Raw genomic sequence first — 20,519 nt, 5'->3', positions numbered from 1 at the left:
CAGATGTAGGAAGTGACCTTTCTAAAGCACAAGCCCACAGAATTTAAACATACCAAACCAACCAATTGACACAAATAAAACTGAGTTACTTTGATTTCATTGACCAGACAGCTAAAGCACGTACATTGTACTTCAGACAGCTTAGGGGTTAATACAATTGAGTGTTAGCTACACATCAAAAATGCAACAACACAATAGATATTCAACATAAAAAATCCAAAATTGCCAAGGAAACAAAATTCATCTTCTGTTGTAGGCACATGAAAATTGTAAAGACATTAGCTTAAAGTAAACAAGTAACTGCTATGCTTCATTGTATGACAGGACCCAAAAGAAAATCATTGATTTAAAAGCCGCAAACCACTCTGGATACAGCGTTTATGAATAAACTAGCAAGATTAATTGACTGCAGTTGCAAATATAGCAGTTCAGCTGAAAAACACATTCTTTAAGAGAAAATTCGCTCATTACAACAACAAGCGCTTACATAACACCTTTAACGTAGTAAAACATTCCAAGGTTTTTCACAGGGTCGTAATACAACAAAAATTTGACATGTAGCCACATGAGGAGATTTTAGGGCACATAATCAAAAGCTTGGTCAAAGAGATAAGTTTTAAGTAGCACCTTAAATGAGGAAAGTGAGGCAGAGGGGTTTAGGGAGGGAATTCCAGGGGCTAGAGGTAATGCAGCTGAAGACACAGCCACAAATGGGAGCACTGAGATGCGCAAGAGGTCAGAATTGGAGGAGTGCAGATATCTGCAAGGGTTCTAAGGCTTCAGGACATTTGAGGGATAGCGAGATCATGCAAAAACATAGCATCAGTTTTCATACGTATACTGACGATACCCAACCCTACTTCACCGCCATCACCTGATTTGACAACTCCACTGTCTCTAAATTATCAGATGGCCCCCGCCACAATCTCTTTCCAAAGCCACCAATGTCATCGCTCTCCCTGGCAACTGTTTGAGGCTAAACCAGGGAAGGATGTCGCCAGGGAGGGATTTGAAAACAAAGTTGAAAATTTTAAAATTGAGGTGTTGCTTAACTGAGCCGATGTAGGTCAGTGAACACAGCGGTTATGGGCAAACATGACTTGTTGCAAGTTAGGACAAGAGAGTTTTGGATGACCTCAAAGTTAGAGCGTACAATTTTGGAGGTCAGCCAGCAGTGTGTTGAAATAATCATGTCTAGAGATAATGTGGGCATAGATCAGGGTTTTAGTAGATGATGTGCTAAGGAGGAAATGTTGTGGGGGGTTGGGTGGGAAATCATTTGCTGTTATGGAGGTGGAAATAGGTGATCTTGGTGATGGCATGTATATCTTATTTGAAACTTGTCTCCTGGTCAAATGTGACACCAAGGGTGCAAAGTATCTGGTTTAGCCTCAAACAGTTGCCAGGGGGAGCAATGACATTGGTGGCTTTGGAAAGAGATTGTGGCGGGGGCCATCTGATAACTTACAGACAGTGGAGTCAAATCAGGTGGTGGTGGTGAAGTAGGGTTGGGTATTGTCAGTGTACGTATGAAAACTGATGCTATGTTTTTGCATGATCTCGCTGAGGGGCAGCATGTAGATGAGAATTAGGAGGGAGCCAAGGATTGACACTCGAGGGGCACGAGGTAATGCTGTGGAAGCTACAACTGGACAGTTAAGAATGGAACCAGATGAGTGCAGCCCCAGCTAGCTGAATGATGATGGTGGAGAAGTGTAGGAGGAATGCGAGACCAACTGTGTCAAAGGTTGCAGACAGGTGGAGGATGAGGGGGATAGTTTACCTTTGGCACAGTCACAGAGTATGTCATTTGTGACATTGATGAGAGTTGTTTCGGTATTGTGACAGGAGCAGAGACCTGATTTGGACGGATTCAAACATGGAGTTCCTGGAAAGATATTTATAGATTTGGGAGACGACAATATATTCAAGGGCTTTTTAGAGGAAAGGGCAGCTGGAGAAGGGGCAGTAGCTAGCAAGGACAGACGGGTCAGGAGTTGTTTTTTTGAGGAGGCGTGTGATGATTGCAGCTTTGAAAAAGAGAAGGCCGATACCTGAGGGGAGAGAACCATTAACAATGTCAGCTAACATAGGAACCAAGAAACAAAGTTAGCTGGCCAGCAGTTTAGTGGGAATAGGAATAAAGGAGCAGGAGGGAAATTTTTTTTTAAAAAACTGCAAATGTTACCTAACAAGGTATATTGCGAAATATATTTTAGTAGCTAAAAATATAAATTTGAAGACCATGAACCAATAACCACAAAATAATCATTTTTATTTTATAGGAACTGTAAAATATAATTACAGCTCTTAAGAATGCAACTGGTTATTAAAAATGAACAAGTTGTAAACTTCAACTGCTATAAATCTCCATAATGTTTGGCTCCATTACAGCAAAGAGCACACTGCAATGACAGACAATGGAACATTGAACAGGGAAAAGCTACCTATGATGAAAATGGCAGGAGAATAGCAGGGGAGATGATACACCCTGGATACGAATAAATGTTCCAGTGCTCTAACGCCTACACAAGTACAAAGATATATGTTTGATGAAAATGTCATGCAGAATGCATAAATTTATGATCAGTTTGCATTTCTGCCTCTTTAGGTATGTAAAGCCTATCAGATTTTACATCAATAGCATTTTCTAGAATTGAAGCAAATGGAAAGCCTGCAACTAAACTAAAAACACACATTGAAGCAATAATTAATAAACACATTAGCAACATTTGATTAGAACTTTGCAAATGCTAAACCCTAACCTAGATTGAGAGAGATGGAACAAAGAAGTGCGAATGATGGGTTTGAGAATTGGGTAAAAAGAGTATCAGGGCACTGAAAATAGTAGAGAAGTAGGGTGGATAAATGTTTGTGATTTGCTTTGCACTGCAGCATGAGGAGTTCAAATGTAATAGCAGCTAGCTAAGCTTCGCATGCACTTACTAACTGCATTTGCTGAACTTACTTTGCCCTTGTCAAAGTTCTGGATGATGGTGAGATGAAGAATCTCCTTGCGCTGCCACTCAGTCTGCATAGGGTAATGGAGGAATTCTCGCAGTGGCCTCTCTGACCACTCCAGGAGCTCATCATACAACAGCAGAGTGTATGCAGCTTCTGTGTTACAGAATAGAGTTGAACAGATATCAACAATGAGAAACCATGAGTGAAGTTACAAAAAAAAAATCACATTACTTTAGATTATGAAGATATCAATGTTTCATAACATTAAAATAGAGTTAACGAATGATGCAATATTCATTTATTTTCTCTCTTAAGTGGGATCATTTGTTGCTGTGTCATATGATTTTGGATTATCATTTAGCAAGAAACCACCCTTCCAACTTTGTGGAATAGGAAATCCATGCCTTTTAGCCAAACAAAATTTCTAACATCCTGTCCTGTATTAAAAATAATAAATGAATATTGTTCATTTTTAATAAATGAAAACTGACAACCTTTTGAAATATATTATCCATTCCCAAGTTAGATATTGGGAAAAACATTTCAGTTAATGACCTGTCAGGGACTTTTTCACATTATTAGGCATGTGCAGGAGGCCCAAAAATGTTTATGGTTTATAGCTGAAGGAAGATTAGTTTGATCTCGGTTGTTGCTTGTAGAAATCCTCTCAGGATGAGAGGGGAAATCATACCTCACTGTACTCCTTTGAAAAATGCTTAGAGTTATAACAGTTTAATTTTGTAGAGCTATGTAGAGACTCTTTCAGAGCTGTCAACGTCATGCAGAACAAAAAATGTCACAAATCTTCTGATAAGGTTCAAAATATCTTTCTATATGTAACCATAGAAAGTGCCATCGAAATAAACTTCTATCTTTAAGGAATATAAACATTGGAATAAAATGCAATTATTTTCTAATTTTAATAGGGTGCAGTCCATGGGATGGTCAACATTTACGTTGGTGTATATGCTGAACCACGCATTGTATGCAGCCTTAGCAGGTAAAGGAGCTTTGGTATTAACAACATAATATATGCAACCAAATTATCATGCCATGAAAATATCATTGACCTGCTGGCTTGCAACCAGAAATATGTCATCCTGTTAAAAAACAAGAGCTCGGTTCTGTACTCTCCAAACACTTATCCAATTTGAACCCCTTTTTCTTTAAGGTCCCCAACAGCATTATTATGCAAAACCTCATACAAGTCAACATTGTGTGTTAATATTTCTTCAGCTTCATTTCTATCCTGCCAAGAACAAGATTGTCTGGATCAAAATCATCCAATACATCTTTTCAACTGTAACTGACAGCATGTTAACCCTCGTTATCCCTTTGACATTCTGTAAACATCAATATGGCAGGCCATTCCAGCCTCCTGTCACGAAGGTGACCTAACCACTGAACTCTCCCTTCGTAGCCAGCACATTTCCTTCATTGCTTTTTCTCCTCTTTCCTTTTGCTCTTCTAGTCAAATGCTCCTGAAGTTCCAGGCTTTGCCCTCCTTTTCCTCATTGACATGTTGCCTTTCAATGTGATTAGCCATAAACATGAATCAACACAGTATTTGTCGAGGGCAGCAATTTTACCTTTCCACCAGCTTTGGCTCCATGTCTGTTGATGAATTGTACAGCATCTAGTTATGAATGAACCACCTGTTTACTAACTGGTTCTTTAAGTCGAATCTGACAGTATAGAACCTCAGGCCACTTACAGGGTGGCAGACAGAGTGCAGGGGAGCGGGTGAGTGTGGGGTAGACCTAGCAAGGCTGGGGACATGGAGGCCCTGCTGAATTTAATGGCAGGACCTCATTATTATTTCATTTTTCCATTTCCAGCCAGGCAATTGGCTGGCTGGCTGCCAGGTTGGAAAGCTGAAGTGGAGGTGCCCAGCAATTCGGAGGTGGGTGGTTGCGTGGGATCAGAGCCCAGTGGGATGGGGAAGAAGAGAGACTCACAGGGGCAACGATGATTGATTGGAATGTAGGGTGGGAAGGAAAGAAAGAGGCCATCTTGGAGTGGAAGAATGGGACTTTACAGTGCAGAGGGAGAGGCCAGCAGTGATTGATGGGGGGTGGTTGAAGGCCTCCTTGAAATGCCAAGAAACACTCCTGCTCCTTCTGGCCCACAAGTGCTGGGAAAAGTATTCATCTTCCTGAACCGGCAGTTCCTGCCTCCATTTTACTGCTGTTGGCCTGAGCCCTTGGCAACTATTCAATTCAACTTATGCCCCAGCTGCATGGTGGGGATTTCATTTAAACATATTTAATATTAAGGAAGTCTCTCAATGGTGCAACACTCACACATCACAAAATCTGGCACAAAAATGGTGTTTAGCCAGCAGGTTGTGAACATATTTACCATTTTTTAATTTTTAACCTCCTCCAGGACCCTCTCCCACCTAAGTTTGATGCCTAACCCTTGAGGTGAGCGTCAAATGTTACACCTAGCTTATCATCAAGATCACTATTTCTGTCTCTGTAATATCATCCACCCATTTCTACCACCTTTGCATCCTGTTGAAAACCATCATTCGTGTCTTTCTCACCTTTCAAGCTCCTACCTACAAAAGCTTCAACTTTTCCACAACTTGGCTGCCTCTTTCCCATTCTACACTTCCAACAGCTCAATCGATGCTGAGTGTCCGATCTCCTCCTCTCCTCTTGCCCTGCCTCATCATTTAAGCACCCTTAGGAAGTTTATGCTGCAGGTTAGGTGCCAGATTGCTTGCAAGTTGAAATGTGTGTTTCATCTGTCATTTCAGAGAAGAATGCACCATGTTCACCCTCAAATAAGGTAGAGGCTCTATCAGTTCATTAGGCAAGATCATTCAAGAATGAATGAATCACCTTCTAAGTAACTCAACTTCAAATGTAACTTCCGACTGAAAACTCAAGCTACAAATACATAAGGAAAAGAATAACTTGCATTTATACAGAGCCCTAAGATTGGAAGAATGTAACTCTTTCAAGCCTAGCACTCAATGGATTCAATTTTCCCCACATAAAAGGCATAGTCAAAATGAATATTCACCCTTGGTTATGCAACATGAAAAGTTATTCTTTTATCCTTACCCTAGAGATCTGAACTAAAACTACAGTGCAAGTAGAAAACTAAGTATAATTTCCATGTTAAACCAGAACATACCTGTGAAGTTTTGTGCCTTTAAATGCAAATCATACAGCTTATGTATGTAACGGATGTACATTTCTTCCTTATTTATTTCTGTTTTATAAAAGTTCTGAAAATCAAATGGAAATCAGTTACTAGAAAATGTTTGTATAGTAAAAAATATTTCTTTAAACTTACAAACAAGAATCCTTAGGCTCCCATACATAAACCTATCTTTCTATCAGTATAGTTGTCTGTTTCTGCGAGACCGAACCTTGTGAATACGGAATAAAATTTAGTTAAAATATTATCTGTCATTAAACATCATCACAATATCTAGCTTTTGTACATCTCTACTACTATAAATTATAAAGAAGTGCAAAAACATAACATAATAACTGGATATTCTTAATAAGACAGTATTTAAATAGACAAAAAATCTCTCCAAAGGATCAAGAATCTGTTGCATTCTCACCTGGAGCAAGTTCAATACCGTCATTACAAGATTAGGTGAGTGACAAAATTCCATCATGTTTTACATCCTAAAATCTGTAAGTATGAACACATAATATCCTAACACTGTTCCAATATATTAAACGAATAAGTAAAGCAAAACTAATTTCTGGATGGAGGAGAAAATATTCAGAAATGCATTCTCCACTATTTAAAATATCCAGCCTTTGGCTAAATTTTAGTGATAGAGTGATGGAATCTTTCCCAATGTACATTCTCCCTTGCCTCAATATCAAACTGATGTTAAAAAAGACTTGTTGATCAAATGGAGATGTAGAATGTTGTTTATAATTTCTACCATCATTTAGATCAACTGACTAGATCCAGATTAATACGTTCTTTCTAAATCCCCAGTGGTAATGGGGATGAGCGCAAAAATAAGCTTGCTATCAGGAGCTATTGTAATGTTGCTGACAATACTAATTCAGGCAAAAATCATCAAAAGGCATTATCTAAGTACAACTGCAAAGTGTAACCCTGAGCTATAAAAATCATGCTAGAAGAAACTGATCAATAAAATGAAATAACCTATCCACAAGGACTAATTTTGTTTGTGGAATTGGGCGAAGGCAAAGTCATTTTTTCTCTGTGGTAAGGTTGTGAATATAGTTTCCATTTTAGGTATAATCAGGGGCTCTCCAGAGTAACACCAAACAGATACAGAGTAAAGTTCCCTCTACTCTCCTCTGACAGTGTGTTCATTCTAACCTTTCAATATCAATGGCTATAATTTTGTGGAGGTGGTAGAAGTAATGCCATTGGGGACAAAAAGCAAGGAGGGTGGGGCATCCCCACTTCAGCAAGCAGTGGTACCTGGAGCCGCATTTTGCCAGTGGCAGCCAATTAAGTACGACAACAGCCCTGGCGGCAGCCACTATGGACAGCAAGCCACTCCCATGCGCTGCTGGCCCTGCACTGTTTGAGGTGGCCATTTTGGGGACTGCACCTAGAGGACGAGGGCACATCGATGGTCTTGTGCCCTCAAAAACAGGTAAATGGGGCCCAGGGATGCCAGGGCCAGAAGGCAGGCCTCAGTGAGGGGTCACTGAAGACAGTTGGCGCTGCTGCCACAGGGGTGGCATTTTCCAATGGGGCCCTCTCCATAGGCCAAAGAGTGCCCAGAGGGGAGGCATCCCACACTTAGCCTGCTTTGAGGCTGTTAGGGCTTACCTGGCTGGTAAAAGCTAGCCCTTAAATTGCAGCCCTGTAACACTGGACCCCATGAGTTTCATGGCACCTGGTCAAACATAGGCAAGGAAACCTCCTGCTTGTTACCACTTACTGCCAACCCCCACATCCCCCCACCCCACCTCAGCTGATAAACCAATGCTCTTTCATGTTGAACACCACTTGGTGGAAGCACTCAGGGTCGCAAGGGCACAGAATGTACTCTGAATGGGGGACTTGAATGTCCATCATCAAGAATGGCTCGGTAACACCACTATTGACCAAGTTGACCGTTTCCTAAAGGACATAGCTGCTAGGTTGGGTCTGCGGCAGATGGTGAAGGAACCAAGAGGGAAAAACCTACTTGACCTCATCCTCACCCATCTACAGATGCAACTGTCCATGATAGCTTTGGAAGGAGAGGCCGCCACACAGTCTTTGTGGAGACAAAATCTGGACACGAAATTGGAGTCAATGGGAATCAAGGGGAAAACTCTCCACTGGTTGGAGTCATACCTAGTACAAAGGAATATGGCTGTGGTTGTTGTTAGTTAATCATTTAAGTTCTAGTGCGTCACTACAGGAGTTCTTCAAGGTAGTGTCCTAGGCCCAACCATCTTCAACTGCTTCATCAATGATCTTCCCCCCATCATAATGGTCAGATGTGGGAACGTTTGCTGATGATTACACAATGTTCAGCACCGTTTGCAACACCTCAGACACTGAAGCAGTCTGTGTCCATCGGCAGTAAGACCTGACAATATTTAGGCTCAGGCTGACAAGTGGCAAGTGACATTCGCATCACCATAAGTGCCAGGCATTGACCATCTCCAACAAGAGAGAATCCAACCATTTCCCCTTGATGTTCAATGGCATTACCATTGCTGAATCCCCCACTATCAACATCCTGGGGATTACCATTGACCAAAAACTGAACTGGACCAGCCATATAAATACTGTAGCTACAAGAGCAGGTCAGAGGCTGCGAATTCTGGTGAAAGTGACTCACCTCCTGACTCCCCAAAGCCTGTCCACCATCTATGAGGCACAAGTCTGTAGTGTGATGGAATACACTCAACCTGCCTGGCTGAATGCTGCTCCAACAACACTCAGGCAGCTCGACACCATTCAAAGGCAAAGCAACCCACTTAATTGACACCTCATCCACCACCTTCAACATCCACTCCCTCCACAGCCAATGCACAGCGGCAGCAGTGTGTATTCATCTACAAGAAATCACTGCAGCAACTCATCAAGGCTCCTTCGACAGCACCTTTCAAACCTGCGACCTCTACCACCTAGAAGGACAAGGGCAGCAGATAGATAGGAACACCACCACCTGCAAGTTCACACCCATGCCACACACCATCGTGACTTGGAACTACAATTACAATTCCTTCACTGTCACTGGTTCAGAACCCTGGAACTCCCTTCCTAACAGTACTGTGGGTGTACTTACACCACAACGACTGCAGCAGTTCAAGAAGGTGGCTCACCACCACCTTCACAAGGGCAATTAGGAATGGGCAATAAAAATACTGGCCTAGCCAGTGACGCCCACATCCCGTGGGGGGCAGGGGGCGGGAATTACATTTCCCACATTGAGCCCCTTGCTCGGTGGCCACCAATTTGAAAGTCCTGTAGGCAAATGGTGGGCACTTTTGGACTGTGGACTGTGTTGAGACGAGAGACTCAACTTTCATCCCATCAGTCAGGAGGATTCAAACCAGGTCCTTCGAATAATAATGCTACATTCTGATGCACTAATGTACCAACACTATTTTATTACCTCCTTTTTTCTTTCAGGGTTGATGTGGTCTGTACTGTAAACAACACACATTTTAATAATCATCAAGTTCCCACGTTATACTTTTGCACTATAGGGATATAACAAATGGGGAGAAGGCCACAAATAACGTTGCTGACGACACTAGAATATGGTTTCTGTATGACAGACTGAAAGTTCTACACTGGATCAGGCAAACATTAAGACTATGCTAAATCATGAACAAAAATGGTTTGGTACACTGGCAGAAATAAACAAGCCATGTAAATGAATCATGTGACCATAGAGCAGTAAATTGACACCTTTTATAAAGCTTATCCAGTGCATCTGCTGTTGATAGGCCCACACAAGATCTTTCTCAAAACAGAGAAGGTACAAGAGAGGATGCAAACAGCTCGAGGATCAGAACAAACAAGGGAGAATATGTTTTCCTTATCAACCTTAAGAGTACTGACAAGCTTCTCAGATGGATTTCTTTTCAATTTTGCAGCTTACACACTGTGATACCGAAATAAACTAGAATATTATGATAATACCCAATGTCAGGACTATCTTTAATATTAACCCTCTCCTGCAAAAATCAAGATAACAGTTTGAAGTTTAAAAACCAGTTGAATATACAGCTTTTGCCTGATACTTATTTCTTCTTCCTTCTTGCTTATTTAGCATTGAGTTCTAACTAAATGTGTCCCATCGCCACACCTTGTTTTCTTAAGGGGGAAAAAAAAAATCAAATGTTCTTAATGTCTTTTCCTCCATGCCATACCATCCATTCTGGAGGTGAAACCTACTTTCAATGCTGGCCTTTTTAGTCAACAGTACCTAGAATTTTATTGCTGTCAAATGTTGACCTATGAAAGCAACAAGCCAAGAAGTGCTACTACAGAATGAGTTTTGCCTTCTAGAGCAGCAACAGAACAGCATCATCATGACTGACAAGGTAACTCATCAATGGCATTCAAGAGTTAAGGAAAATGCTTCTTTACACTCCTCTGATCTCCCCAGAATTGACAAAAGCTATGGCAGGCAGTCTTCTCCCTGAACTAGCTGCTAGTAAAGCACCATTTCCTTTCCTGTGGCCAACCACCAGACTTCGGTTTGGTACTTAAACACTGGTGATGTTGCCGAGATAAGAAATTCATTAGTATTGACAATCGTGAGTTTAAACTCACATTACATGTGAGTCTCCATGCTGGCCCACGTTGGTCCCTAAAAGATGGTTCTACCAAATTGAATTTAGAACTGGAAGTTGCACAAATGTCTTTTTAACATTCCAGGATTTTGAGAGGCGGTTGATATATTCAAGAACTGTTCCTTTTGGATTGAACAGAGGAATTAAATAGATACTGACCAACAGGCTAACTGTACAGCCAATCTTTTTGCCATCAACCTCTGCCACTTTCATGCAGTCTCTGCAAATGGAAAGCAATTACAGTTTATTCACATTACCAGTGTCCCCTGCAGCTCTTAGCATATCAATAGGACGTTCACACTCAGGGGAAATCGTTTTATACGATGGAAAAATATGCAACTATAACACTTGCACAACATAAGAAAGAAAATAGCTTCAACAATGTTTCGTTAACTACATGATAAGTATTATTTTTAAAAACACAGCAAGAATCCAGAGTCGTAGAAACCAATAAAATAAGTGTTAAAATGTATGTATTTCAGCTCCTACGTATTATTCATATAAATACACAAATTAAGACTATAGTTTTCTGTCCAAGTTTACAAAACACAATTTGATTATACCTTCCAAATTTTCAACCTGCAGAAAAAAAAAGCTGTCAAGTCTCACCTGTAATCCAGCAACCTTTCCATTAGGCGAGTTACAGTAGCTACTAGAGAAATACCACTTTCTCGCCAGGTTTCTCTCTCAATTTTCTTCAGCAGGCTGCAGATAGAAAGGAATTTGTCAGTGTTCTGACCTGGTTTATTTGAAACAAGTGCATTGCAACCACGAGCCCTGATTCACATTTCGTTGATGTCTCACATTACACAGTAGTAATTATTTCAGTAATAGGTTACAGCAGTCATTTGTATTTCATGAGTTATATTGTATCACAGTAAGCACTGTAAAATATAATTGTAGCAACATCTTACCTAGGGTAAGGCCCAAAAAGTGGAATTCTAGATCCAGGAAGCATTGGCAAAACAAATGAATTTTTACATTATCCATGAAAGAAGCAATAGCGACAGATTCTCCTCAGCAGCAGTCTGCGTCAAAAGTACGTTGTCATGGCTACAACCTTCTTTGCTTATTTTGTCATTATAACTGGCTCTTATTTTAAAATAAGTAAAATTAGCGTAATTGCTATGGGAAAAGTAAATATGCAATAGGAATATACCGCATTTATGTGGTTGACGTGAGAATTTACCTTTACAATTCTTTTATATAATTCTATCAAATCACAATGGAGCAAAACAGACTGCCAGTTGAGAACTGTTAAGGTATTAATGTTAACCCTTGAAATTCATTTAACGAAAGGCAAATTTACTTTTAGAATGATTGTGATAAAAATTGAATGATGTGAGTATTGAAAATAAATCATTAATTGTTTAAATATCAATCTAGGTTAAATTCGAATTTTCAAACACTCCTCATATTTCTCCTAAAATGAGAAACTTGGTATTGGGCATTACATAAGAGATGACATATTGTTTCTGATTGCGAAGGCTGTTAAAATATCGTGAACCTGCCTTAGTGAAAATGTGCCACTTATTCCCATTTTCTGATGCTTTTTCAAGTATTGCTTATGCCAAGTTAAAATGCTTGGGTAGTAATTAAAATGGGGGCAATGTACAGATTATTCAAGAAACTACTTAGATAGAGAGTTTTTCTTTTCACACAGCTTAAGTTAAAATTATATTCTCTTGTCTTGGTTCTATAACTGCCACAAGCAAAAATTAAAGACCCAGTATTAACTTTGCTCACCCAACAACAATGAAGTGGGGAAGGTGGTTAAAAAAAGCAATAAATAATTACATCTGCATCCTGACGGACGTCTGCCTACTAACATTTTAACCATGCAATTTAAGGAATAGGTTGAGGCATCCACAGTGTGAGAACTATACATGTTACCCATCTTCCTTGCCACTCCTTCAATAAATATTGGCCATGATGCCAGCATTTCAATTGGCCCAGACTGTCCCACAGCAGCAATCATCATGCCATAGCCTGCAGCCAGGCCTCACTGAGTCACTGAAGCATTAGGCACTCACCTGCAGGTAATTGGATCAAAGAATGTGCGCGCCATCATGCTATTTGGATTGCCTAGGGAGTTTTCAGCATCCAGATAACTTCTTTTTCACAATCCTTTTGCCCTCTATCTGCTTATCACAACTGTTCTTATTGCTAGCTTTATTTGGATGAGGGAACAGCTAAAGCAGGAAGAACAGCAGCAGCCTTAGAAACCAACAGCAGCTGTCAACTGGACCTGCTGCAAAACAGTGTTCAGGGGACTGCTTGTAGGAGGTTTTACCAGAACAGTGTGTGTCAGGCCAAGAACCATTTTCTTGAATCCAGCTGAGGTGCAGGAAGCTGCACTTCACCAGGAAGGTTGTTGCTGATCTCTGCGGGTCCCTGTGACAGGATCTGTTGCCTGCTGGGCCCAGGGCATCATGCTTTGCCAGCGGCTCTTAGAGTTATCACAGCCTTTCATTCTTATGCTATTGAGTCCTTCCAGTCTCCTGTAGGGGACATCAGCTGCATCTCCCAGTATGTCGCACAGAGCTGCAGTAAGCAAATTCAACAGAGCTTGCCAGTACATCCTCTCCATTGACCATAACAGTCAACATGAGTGTGATCAGGGATTTGCAGCAATGGCTGCTTTCCTCTACACTGAAGGTGTCATGGGCTGCACATATGTTGCCATCAGGGCACCTGCGAATAAGAAAATCCAACTCTCCATTAATGTCCAATCATAAACAGAACTGTGTTAAATTTGTGCAAGGTGCCTGGGTTGCATTGATGATACATTTATCCTGTGACAGTCTCCCACTATGAAAAGGGATACTCCAAAAGTGATGATTAGTGCCATCCCTATGCAACCACACCACACAAATATTAAAAGCCATGGAACTACAATCGTTCTGCCCAAGCTGAGGTACAGGTACCTTGACAGGTCTGGGGACTCCTTAAAATAGGCTACGTAAAGAGGCATATCATACACATCATAATGGCAGGCTGCATCCTGCACAGCCTCACCATGCAAAAGCCTGCATTTTAAGAAAACATTGGGAGCACCAGTCCTCATCTGAAAACAATGATGAGGGGGAAGGCAAGGATACAGCAGGAGGGCCATCTTCTAACCCCAAACCTGCAACTAGAGGGATGAGTTAGTTGCTCAACCATTCCACTGGCCTGTACATTACCCTGACCTCAAAACTTACACAGAGTCCCTCTGCATTTACAGTTCTTGTTGCAGCTTTCACTTCCCTTATTCCTGGGTTAAAGAATATTCAAAGCATTAAGCCACCTTTTACATAAATGACATATTGACAGGCTGCTGTGAAACTACACTGCAGACCAAACTGCCAAATGTGATAAAGGTGCTTAATTTAATGGCAAACCTAATAAATGCCTTCAATCCATTTCTCATTCAGAGGTCAATTGAGGGTGGTTTATTTCGCAAAGCTGTCTTAAGCTCTACTGCTCTGACAAGATGCCTTCCTGGAGCCCTCAACAAAGCTGGTGCTCATATTGGGATCGTTGACATGTCCAATGACTTCAGGTGATCGAGTCTGTGAGGGCTCGGCTGTGAACTGCTGCATCTCAGCTGTTGCCAGAACAATATGGTCCAACTGTTTTTCTGGTACCATGGTGAGTCTTGGCTGGTAGGGTGACGAGGGAACAGGTATTCTGACATCTTGAAGGAAAGTAACACGTATGGCTCTCATTGTGCCACTGCTACTCTGGGATTATAGACGGTTGTAAATGGAATGAAAAAACAAGTCTAAAAACATTACTGCCATAGTTTATTTTAAGGTCAATGGGTCACCTCTTTATAGTTAACATAAGGCCAATTTAAAATGTATATCAGTAAGTTTTCTTTCAGAGAGAATGATCAACACATGACACAGATTCCCAAACACACAGTGGCGTAGACAAAAACCCTGCAATTATTTAAGAACCGTCTGAATGTTGCAATGGGGGGGGACTTGAATATTCTGTGTAGATAAGCTAAAATGGACGAAATGGCTTTCCTCATCTATAATTATCTTGTGATCTTGTAAAGACTGTGTACTTTATTGGAGCAAGCACACATTAATTACTGTTTCACACATTAGTAGTGTTTGGGACTCTGCATGGCAGTGTAGGAAGGGATGAGTAAACAGGCATTGCGTCAGCTGCAATCGCACGAGAAAAGTGCAAGAGGAACAGCAGCTGGAAGTGTGAATGGTAGAAAGGAGGAATCATCCATCGGAAAAGCAGAGAGAGGAGGGGAGAAGTAGACGTGGGGCAGAATTGAGAGATCGGCAGGCGGGTGTGGTCGGCAGGCCAGGGAGCAGCCAGGAAATGGGCCATCGCCTGTGATCAGCCCCTGACCACGATTTCACAGTGGTGGCCCAATTAAGGCCCACCCAGTGTTAAACACGGCTCTTCACTGCTTGGGAAGGACCAAGCATCTATCGACCGCCAGGTTCAATGGCGACACGGCAGCCGGTTTATAGCTGGAAGGCTGCCAACGAAGATGACACTTTTGGTGTTGCCAACAGAAAATTATGGCTTCCAGTGCGGCTGCAGACGCCAGGCGGGAGAGGCAGATCGGGTGGGCACTCGGCCCCCAGATTTTCTGATGAGTGCCTCGCGGTTCTCCTGGAGGAGGTGGCTGCCAAGAGGGAGACCCTTGTCCCCTTGGATGGAAGGAAGGAGGCGGCCACCGCGCCTTACTAAAAAATGCTTGGGAGGAGGTGGCAGTGCCGGTCAGCATCCATGATGTTGTGCAGCCCACCTGGGTCAAGTGCCGCAAGAAGTTTAACGACCTGCGGCACTCGGGAAGGGTGAGTGCCGTATTGGCATGGATCAGTCTGTTGATCCCCCCCACCCCGTGGAGCTCAGAGGTATTAGAGTATGTGTGCCAATCGTCAATGACACAGGAGCTGGCCTGGCTGCTTGGACTGAGTGCCTTGTGGCTCAAGGGCCACGACTCGGATGTGCACAGCAAGGTGCTCCTCAAGTGGAGTTGGCCAGACTGCAATGGCGCTGCAGGTAGAGTGTGGGCTAATCAATGCTCCTCTGTCCTTCCTTCTGGAGAAGATGGCTCATAACAACCTCTGTCAACCAGCTGCGGAGAGGCTGGGGTGTCAGACGAAGGTAAGAGTGCAGTGCACAGAGGTGAGTGTTTCGGATGGTGCAAACATTCTTGTGTAGTCTCATCATTGATGGGAGCCTCAAAACTGGATTCCCCATGGATCATTGAAAGACGATGGCACCATGATGCAGATCTCCATGGTCTCACCAGGGTGCCTGGCATGCACAGTGACAGTGTGGTGACTCTAACTAATGACATGTGATTGTTCTCCCTTAGGTTTGCCACCACGCACCCAATCGCAGGACCCTGACAAGCCACCCGACGCCAGAGAACTGCCAGGCTCCAGGCGCACCTACGTCACACCTGCTGAACCAGGCACCAACAGATACCAGCACCTCGGTGGGTGTTAGATCGGTGGCTAGAATGTCAGCGGTGAGAGCACTTCACACTCACTTGAGGTGCAGGTGGAGGCAGAGTGTGCCCAGAGCACCAGCAGTCGGAGGACTGCTGGAGACAAGGACGATGCTGAGTCGAAGGTAGATGATGAGCCATTGGAGTCCTCCATTAGGTGGCAGATGCTGGACGTCCAGTGAGATATGCAGGAGGATCTGGCAGAGATCCATGATTATCTGCATGCCATGGGCTACGTTATGGAGGAGTCCATGCAGAGTGTGAACACTGCGTTAACCCTCATGGCTGAGCGCATTGCCTCCTCCATTGAGAGTGTGACAACTCTCATGGAGAGGCAGCTCCAGGAACAGAATCAGGGGTTCCTGGGGTTGTGCTCAGACCTGCAAGCCCTCACACAGGCACTGACCTCAGGTGGTAAGTGTCAGTGTGGGAGATGGATGAGGCACCCAGTATCCCAGGTAGGTACCCGTCCATCAGTGGCGAGCAGGGAGATCCAGAGCAACCTCACATTGGCATACAAGTTGCTTGTTGTTTCTGCAGGCTCCTCTCAGGGCGCTCCGAATGACAGCAACAGCTCCTCTGCCCCTCTGCCAGTGACAGTGGCATCTCATGAGGCTGCGGTGACTGGGCAGATTCCAGCCGTGGCACTGGCTGCTCCCTCCCAGGCAGGGCCAGCAAAGGCTCCACTGGCCAGAGGACGACCACCAAGGCCAACAGGACAGCAGCCTCCGATGCCGGTGCCAGCTGGGGGGGGCGCTCAAGATGCAACACTCGCAAATCTAAGTTTAAGGCACCATGAGCACAAGAGGGACTGGTCACGGGTGATCTGCTATTGTGTGATATTTTGTTGATATGTGCTGGTCTGGGGTTGAGGACCAGAGAAGGTTCTATTAATTTGTTTGGACTCAAAATGAGATAAATTTTATTTTGTCGTAATGGCCTGCATATGCTTCACCTTTTTAATTTAATGCGGTGCCGGGTACGTCAGTATGTAATGCTGGACATGGACGGCTTGAAACTTTATTGTACAGTCACTGATTGTACTTTGAGGTCCAAGGAAACGGTAATTTCAGACATCCGGGATGGAGACGGCAGCCCAGGCGTGCGCTTATTTGGCAGCCTAGCTGAAGGAGCGTTGGATCAAGGTATCCCTGCCTTCCTGGAGGTTACAGACATCTGCCTCCATGCCCTCTGCATTCTCCCACCATGCTCGCCTTTAAACTCACTACTGGATTTACCATCTGTGGCCTGTGGAGCTGCATCAAGATCCTCTTCCTCCAGACGGTCTCCCCTTGCCGGTGCCAAATTTTGGAGAGCGAAGCATGTGACCACAGTCAGTGACACCCGCTCCGGGGGGGTATCGTATTGCTTCCGCAGGACGGTCCAGGCATCAGAAGCGAATCTTCAGAAGACCTATGGTTCTCTCTATCACCACCCTTGTGGAGGCATAGCTCCTATAATAACACTGCTCTGCCTCGGTTCTCGGGTAACAGAGGGGTGTCGTAAATCACCTTTTCAACGGATAGCCCTTGTAACCCAGTAGCGATCCATCCAGTCGGGCTGGAGCACTGAAGAGCCTTGGATGTACACGTCATGGGAGCTGTCAGGATACCTTGCACAAGCTTGCAGGATATGCAGCCTATGGTGTCACACTATCTGCACGTTCATGGAGTGGAATCCCTTCCTGTTAACGAAGGCACCGGGCTCACCCACTGATGGCCACGTGTTCAGTCAATTGCACCCTGGACGTGGGGGAACCCAGCAATCGCTGCAAAGCCTATGGCTCGCTCAGCCTGGCTGGCCTTGTCCATATAGAAATAAAAGAAAGTCAATATGTACCTGAACAGAGCATCTGACACCACCTTGATACAACTATGGACAGCTGATTGGGAGACTCCACACAGATCCCCCACTGGCCCCTGGAAAGAGCAGGATGCATAGAAGTTAAGGGCCACTGTGACCTTCAGAGCCACTGGCATGGGGTGTCCACCCACACAGTTGGAGGTGATCTCAGGCCCAATCATCTGACAAATGGAGGCGACTGTCTCCCTCAAGATGTAGAGCCTCCTTCAGTATTGCACCTCTGACATATTGAGGTAGATGCATCGCCACCTGTCAACCCTGGCAGCAGCACAGTGGCGTTTTCTGTGGTCCCTCACGCCTTGGGCTACCTGCTGGCCCTGCGCCCCTTGTGCTTGCACCTCTCCTCCCACAGGTCGCTCCCCTGCAAGCTGCATTGGGACACCTGGCCTCCTCTCCCTTCTGCCTCTCTCTCCCTCCCTCCTCAGAGGAGGTGTCTCCAGCGGAGACCGGAATCCCCATTATGAGGGCTACAGAACGCTGTCTGATACTTGGAAGGGTCCACATGGTTTAAATCCTCCCAGGTCCTTGGAGACACCAAGGAGTCCTGAAATGAAGCCCCGAACGGAGATGAAGCTGTCAAGTACCAGTAAGACACCAGCAGCAAACTATTTACTGAACTCCTCACTACTCACACTGGCAATGCTGCAGACCCTTTTTATCCCGCCCGTGGATGAGGTTTTGCAAATTGTTGGCTGGCCGCCTGCCCGTTTTGCCCGTGCAACGAGTGCGAATTCACACAGGCAATGTAAAATTGGCATCAATTGCCTTTTTAATGACCTTAACTGGCCTCTTAATTAATGCCGCTTTCGGCTCCGGCTCCAGCTCCTGCTTGTGCCCGCCAACCGAAATATCACGCGAATGTGCCATGACGTTGGGATGCTCAGCCGACGTCATTACACGCTATTTTACGCTTGAGCAGGCTGGGCGCGTGCCCACCTGCTCAGTGAAAAATTCTGCACATGATGGTGAGCCTGTGTTGCAGGCGGCAGAAAAAGATTGATGCTTCAGGTGGCAAGTGGGGCAAAAGGTGAGGGAAAGAATGGCCCCGGTGCTTTTGTGTGAAAAGGAGAGGAGAGCAGAGCCACGTGAAATAGGTCAAGTTGGTCGAGGATTGCATTAAATATAAACAGTGGGGGAGAAAAGAGAGCACTTCAGAAACCCTGGTTTAGAAACTGGATGCAATGAAACCAGATGCAACTGAGATCTAAGAGCTGGGGAGGGCTGGAACCGTGACAAAAAATCTTACAAGAAGCATATTCCAGATAATTGTGGGACTCTGAGTTTGTAATAGATATCTGTGTACAGCCCACTGTTAGAGACGGAGAGGGAAGATTCCAGGAAGGCAAGGAAAACGTCAGAGGGAGACCATGCAAAAGTGAGCGACTGGTTAGAATTGGAAGTACAGTTAATGAAGCTACCAGGATCAGAGCAACAGCAGCAAGTAGCACCAACATAACTCAATGAAAGGAAGAATTCAGGGCCTGACGAATGCCATCCGTCCCTATTCCATGGGAGAAAACTGTAACAGTGAATATAGAATTAGAGGTAATGTAACGAATACCTTTTTGAAAATATTCTTGCAGATAACATCATGGAACAGAAACGACATTGGATAGTATTCAATCATCACTGTAAAATACCCTGACTGGAGCTACTTTCATAATTGATATTGGCCCCTTCAGTAGTCTCCTTTTACAGATGTTAATCTTGTGGGGAGAACCACGTTTGAGATTTTCTCAAGACTGAATTAATTTCCTGGCTGCAGTACTGTGGAGACACACTCATCTCTGAGTTGCTTTGTTGCTGGAGGTCAACCAAAAGCTGCACTGACAGAAGCCTGCAAACAAGTTGCCCACTTTCAGCTATAGGAAGCTGAATGAAAATAAAAATATATTTTGTTTTATATTTTAAGCATTTATTTATTTTTTAAAATCTAATGTAATTGAAACCTCCCAGTTTTTTGAAAATCCAGAATAATGGACTCTAGCCCAGCTAGGATTTCAACTTCAGTTCAGAATGGTAATTGATGAATCCAGGTACTAACTGATAATTTTATAGTGATGTTTCTTCTGCATCTACAGACATCATAATATCTTATGTGTAGCTGAGCTCCAAGAAGTGGGGCTAACAAAACCATCTGGAATGGCTTGTAAGAGATTGGGGCAAAATTGGACCTTGTTGCACTCATATTACGAGAACAAGGCCTAATTTCTGGGCAAAGGTCATGTGCCTGAAAGATGCCTCAAAGGTCCAGCCCACTATCAGAATCAATTATCTCTCTGGCATTCCTGGTGGCCATCTAAAACAGGTGTCCTCGGCAGCTGCCATGTTGAGGCAATATAGGTCTCTTTCATTTGTAAATGAACAGGGCCAATTACCTGTTTTAGGTACCAACATGAAATTGGACAGCAATAAGTGGATTAGAGTTGGGCAGGAATGTTCTTCTG

General features: G+C 43.7%; 1 protein-coding gene across 2 annotated transcripts in view; it reads right to left on the bottom strand.

Annotated features, from left to right (window-relative positions):
* LOC144696600 (dedicator of cytokinesis protein 4-like) overlaps window positions 1–20,519 on the bottom strand; it is a 391,455-nt gene that overhangs the window by 83,411 nt on the left and 287,525 nt on the right. Inside the window, exons 33-37 of one of the 2 annotated variants that reach the window (XM_078568091.1) lie at window positions 11,648–11,674; window positions 11,343–11,438; window positions 10,893–10,953; window positions 6,112–6,205; window positions 2,969–3,117 (exon numbers count right to left, since the gene is read on the bottom strand). In XM_078568091.1, coding sequence (XP_078424217.1) covers window positions 2,969–3,117; window positions 6,112–6,205; window positions 10,893–10,953; window positions 11,343–11,438; window positions 11,648–11,674 — 427 coding nt within the window. The remainder of the gene's footprint in view (window positions 1–2,968; window positions 3,118–6,111; window positions 6,206–10,892; window positions 10,954–11,342; window positions 11,439–11,647; window positions 11,675–20,519) is intronic. The other variant, XM_078568092.1, reaches the window with a different exon arrangement.

The sequence above is a fragment of the Cetorhinus maximus genome, chromosome 22, assembly GCF_964194155.1.
Source record: "Cetorhinus maximus chromosome 22, sCetMax3.hap1.1, whole genome shotgun sequence".
Lineage (NCBI taxonomy): Eukaryota > Metazoa > Chordata > Chondrichthyes > Lamniformes > Cetorhinidae > Cetorhinus > Cetorhinus maximus.
This window is presented reverse-complemented; position numbering and strand designations above follow the sequence as displayed.